The following is a 3,879-nucleotide window of genomic DNA, read 5'->3' on the forward strand; positions in this document are numbered from 1 at the left end:
CACATCCCACACAGTCGCTCCAAGGAAAACGTTTCCGTTCACAGGTACATCACACACAATTTTTCCCGTTAAATCGTTTGCGTTATTGAATGTAACACACACGGTCCGTAGAAGAAACTATGTGGCAAAGGCTATCCATGACACACAGTTTTTATGTGGTAAACGTTTGCACAAGGTGGCCTAACGCAAACAGTTTTCAAGAGAAAGTCGTGTTCGATTGTTCATTGATCCAACACGGTTTATTCCTAGAAACTGTGTGCGTTGCCTGAGGTCATCGCCCACGGTATTTCTTCAACAACCGTTTGCAATATCAAAACCCAATTAGCAGGCTAATTTGCCATTAGCAGGCTAATTGCCCTATTATTAATAATCCATTTATTAATCTAATTGACATTCATATTAAGCACACAATATATTTCATTTCCATATTAAGGAAGCATAATTTCATAATTGAAGTACATCAGAGTACAACATGATATAGCTTCAGCACTCAGCTACCCCATTACACAACTGCACGAGCAGCAAGTTCCACATGCAACATGTAGAACCTTTCGAAATTAGCATCATAGACGGTACATAGATAGATGCATCTCATCTGGAAAATTACTGAAGCGGAAGCCGAATATTGAGCCTTCATTCATGTTGAAGGTCTTTGCAACTTTAGGCCAGTGCCTGTGGATGTTTGACCGTCCGTCCTTCGACCTCTTCAGGAACACTTCAATATTGAACCGTGGGTGTTGTATGAAAACCTTCCTCGCCACCTGACCATAGAGGTGGTTTGAGAGGTAATCATCAGTGAACTGCTTTGGAAAGGCCTGAAAACAAGGATGTGCATAAATATCTTCTCTATATTGGAAATGGGGCAAAGGAAGAAAAAAAGGCAAGGTATAATAGTTAGTACCATCTTGTAGTGAACTGATATCTTCTTCATTGTGCAGACAAAGATCTTGTTGTTTTTTGTCGCTAATTTCTTTATCCTAACAATCTTTCTGAGTTTCTTGATTTGATTGATATTCATGGACAACTCATTTCCCCATATGCAAAAAGGGTCGAACAGTGGGTCAAAACCTCTGACAGCAGGACCTACATGTGCAAGACCAAATTGTTAAAAACCAAAATATTAGAATGGTTCCTGCAATTGCACAATAATGTGCTATTAGACAACGGACCATGCACGTGCTAACCTCGATTGTAAACCTCGGTGCTTCCCATTGTTTCCCTACAACACATATAAGGTAGTTAGTCATCAAGTTAAGTAAGGGTTCGCATGCTATCAGTAAAATATGTTGATGAAAAATAAGCACATTGCAGATTCATCAGATTAATTGAAGCCACACGGAAAACCCATTTACCCAAACCAAGCATGATTAAGAACTAGGAAATATAGCACTTGTATATGTTTCTCATGTATTAAGTGCAGCCAAATTCAATTTATTCCTCACATGCACAACAAATACAAAATTCTACCCACGACAATTGGACATCGCATTGCAGAATTCACTACTGGAATCAGCTAATTTGCCATCTGCCAGCTCTTTGCCGTCTGCTAGCGGATGGCAAAGAAGGTCTTTGCCATCAGCTACCCAAAAGCAGACGGCACAGAAAATGGCAGACAGCAAAACAGGCCTTTGCCATCAGTCAGTTCTTTGCCGTCAGCTGGCGGACGGCAAAGAATCTTTGCCGTCAGCTGGCGGACGGCAAAGAGAGAGGTGGCCCCCCACTAACGGAAAAAAAACGCCCCCACTTTGCCGTCTGCTAGCAGACGGCAAAGAGACAAAACAGCGGACGGCAAACCAGATCCACACCCCCACCGCACGTTATCTCTTCTCTCCCTCTCTCCCCCCCGCCGTTATCTCTTCTCTCCTTCTCTCCCCTCCCCGAGGCCCACCAGATCCGCACCCACCGCCGCACCCACCGCCGCCCCCGCCGCTCCTCTCCTCGCCGGCCGTCTCCGCGGCCTGCCTCCTCTTCGGCCTCGCCGGGTTCCTCGCCGCCGCGGTCTCCCTCTCCTGGGCGCCCGCCGAGGCCCCGCGGGGCCGCTGCCCGGACTCCTCGCACCCGCTCTCCGTCTCCGTCGCCTGGGACCGGCGCCCCGGGGATGCCGCGGGCGGCGCCACCGACCTCCCGGCGGGCCTCGCCACCGGATCGCGCGGCAGGCACAAGGTGGGGGAGCCGCGACCTCGAACAGGAGGCCGCCGCCTGGGGCGCATTGATTCGAGCTAGGGTTTCAGTCAATCGGTCGGGACCATGGAGTCGCCGCCGCCCAAGCGCAACGCCGGCCACGTCGGCGAGGACGGAATCAGCGCCCTCCCCGACCACCTCCTCCTCGACATCCTCGAGCGCCTCCACCTGCGCGAGGCGGTCCGCGCCGGCGCGCTCTCCACGCGGTGGCGGCACCTCCCCAGCCACCTCTCGCTCGTGCACCTCGACGCCGGTCACTTCCGCGGCGCCACATCGCTCCAGGTCATGGACGCGTTCACGGGCGCGGCACGGGCCTTGCTCACTCGGGTGCCTCCCGCCGAGGGAGTGTGCGAGAGTGGTGCCCTCAAGGTGCTCGTCCTCAGCTTCTACACGTCTTCCCCTCACCTGACCTCATTAGCACTTGCAGTAGGCTCAGGCACCTCAGCTTGAGATTCTGCAGACTGCTTGATCTGCACTCCACGCTCAAGATCGATGTGCCGTGCTCTGAGCTCCAGGAGCTTGAGTTCATCGGCCTTTTGTGCACACGGATCGAGCTCGTCTCTGTCCCCAAGCTTAGACAAGTGGAGTGCAAATGTTGGCTCTTCAATAACCCTCCAGTGCGCTTTGGCTACGTTCCTGAGCTTCGCGGTTTAGTACTCGCTTCTAAAGCCAAGGCATGGCAAGAGCCATTCACGCTTAGCGAATGCCTGTCAACGAGTGTTGGTGCCAGGAACCTGTCAACACTGACTCTGTGTTTTGGGTACCAAATGGTATACTTAATTTCTGCGCAGCACTTAAATATAAATCTTCTGCATCGTCATACCATGTCTTCTCTACCAGTTTCAGTTGTGCATGTATGTTCTTGCTGCAGATTTGGATTCAGCCAGAACCTCCGAAGCAGCTCATTGCTATATTCAGAAACCTGACCTCTGTGCGTCTGGGGCCAACTAGTACCAAGATTTTTTTTAACTTGGTACCACAGAAAGATGTATACCTAAAAAGTGCCCTGGGGCCACATGTTAGTGACACATGAATGGCACTTCACAACTTGAATGTGTCGTGGTTGTGGTTGTGGGATGTGCCGTGGCGCGGTGGTGCTGGATGTGCCCACGTCGCCGGCGGTGCTGGATGTGCCGTGGCGCGGTGGTGCTGGATGTGCCCACGTCGCCGGCGGTGCTGGATGTGCCGTGGCGCGGTGGTGCCCCTGGGTGGCGCCTCCGTGTTGCGGTGCCCCTGGTTGGCGCCTTCGTGCCCGTGCTCTCACTGGTGCCGCCGTTGTGGTGCTCTCTGGCAAGCTCCGGCTTGTTGTGGTGGTGTTGGTTGTGATGCTGGTCACACCATAGTGATGGTGTGGCTGCATCCTACTTCGGCTACAACTCCTTTTGGTGAGCTTCTCCTTGCTCCCCTCCTGATCTCTCTAATGCATAGCTCTAGATCTTGATCTTGTGGGATGTGAGGCTCTATTAGCTGTGGTTAGCTGCTGTAGATGAGCATCAACTTGTATTGGAGCTCTCTGTGATGATTCTTGCTGTGTCAGGGTTTTGGTCAGTGACCATCTATGTGTATTTGTGAAGTATATATACTCCTGTACTGCTCTGTTCTGTTTAGTTGATCCTGGAGTTGTTACTTTGGTCAGTTACTTTACTCATGAACGGATACTCACTTGTTCTTAGTTATTTTACTTCTAATACTGATATG

The 3,879-nt window shown here is 51.0% G+C and overlaps 1 protein-coding gene across 1 annotated transcript; it reads left to right on the forward strand.

Annotated features, from left to right (window-relative positions):
* The first annotated feature begins 1,991 nt into the window (after positions 1 to 1,991).
* LOC141025329 (FBD-associated F-box protein At1g60410-like) lies at positions 1,992 to 2,819 on the forward strand. The gene has a single exon (XM_073500635.1). The coding sequence runs from the start codon at positions 2,248 to 2,250 to the stop codon at positions 2,629 to 2,631; it is 384 nt and encodes a 127-aa protein (XP_073356736.1). The 5' UTR covers positions 1,992 to 2,247; the 3' UTR covers positions 2,632 to 2,819.
* The last annotated feature ends 1,060 nt before the right edge of the window (positions 2,820 to 3,879 follow it).

Source organism: Aegilops tauschii, chromosome 6 (assembly GCF_002575655.3).
Source record: "Aegilops tauschii subsp. strangulata cultivar AL8/78 chromosome 6, Aet v6.0, whole genome shotgun sequence".
Classification (NCBI taxonomy): Eukaryota; Viridiplantae; Streptophyta; class Magnoliopsida; order Poales; family Poaceae; genus Aegilops; species Aegilops tauschii.

What these genes read in the sequence shown, in the direction of transcription:
- LOC141025329 (XM_073500635.1), top strand. Translation starts at nt 2,248, where the DNA reads ATGGAGTCGCCGCCGCCCAAGCGCAACGCCGGCCACGTCGGCGAGGAC.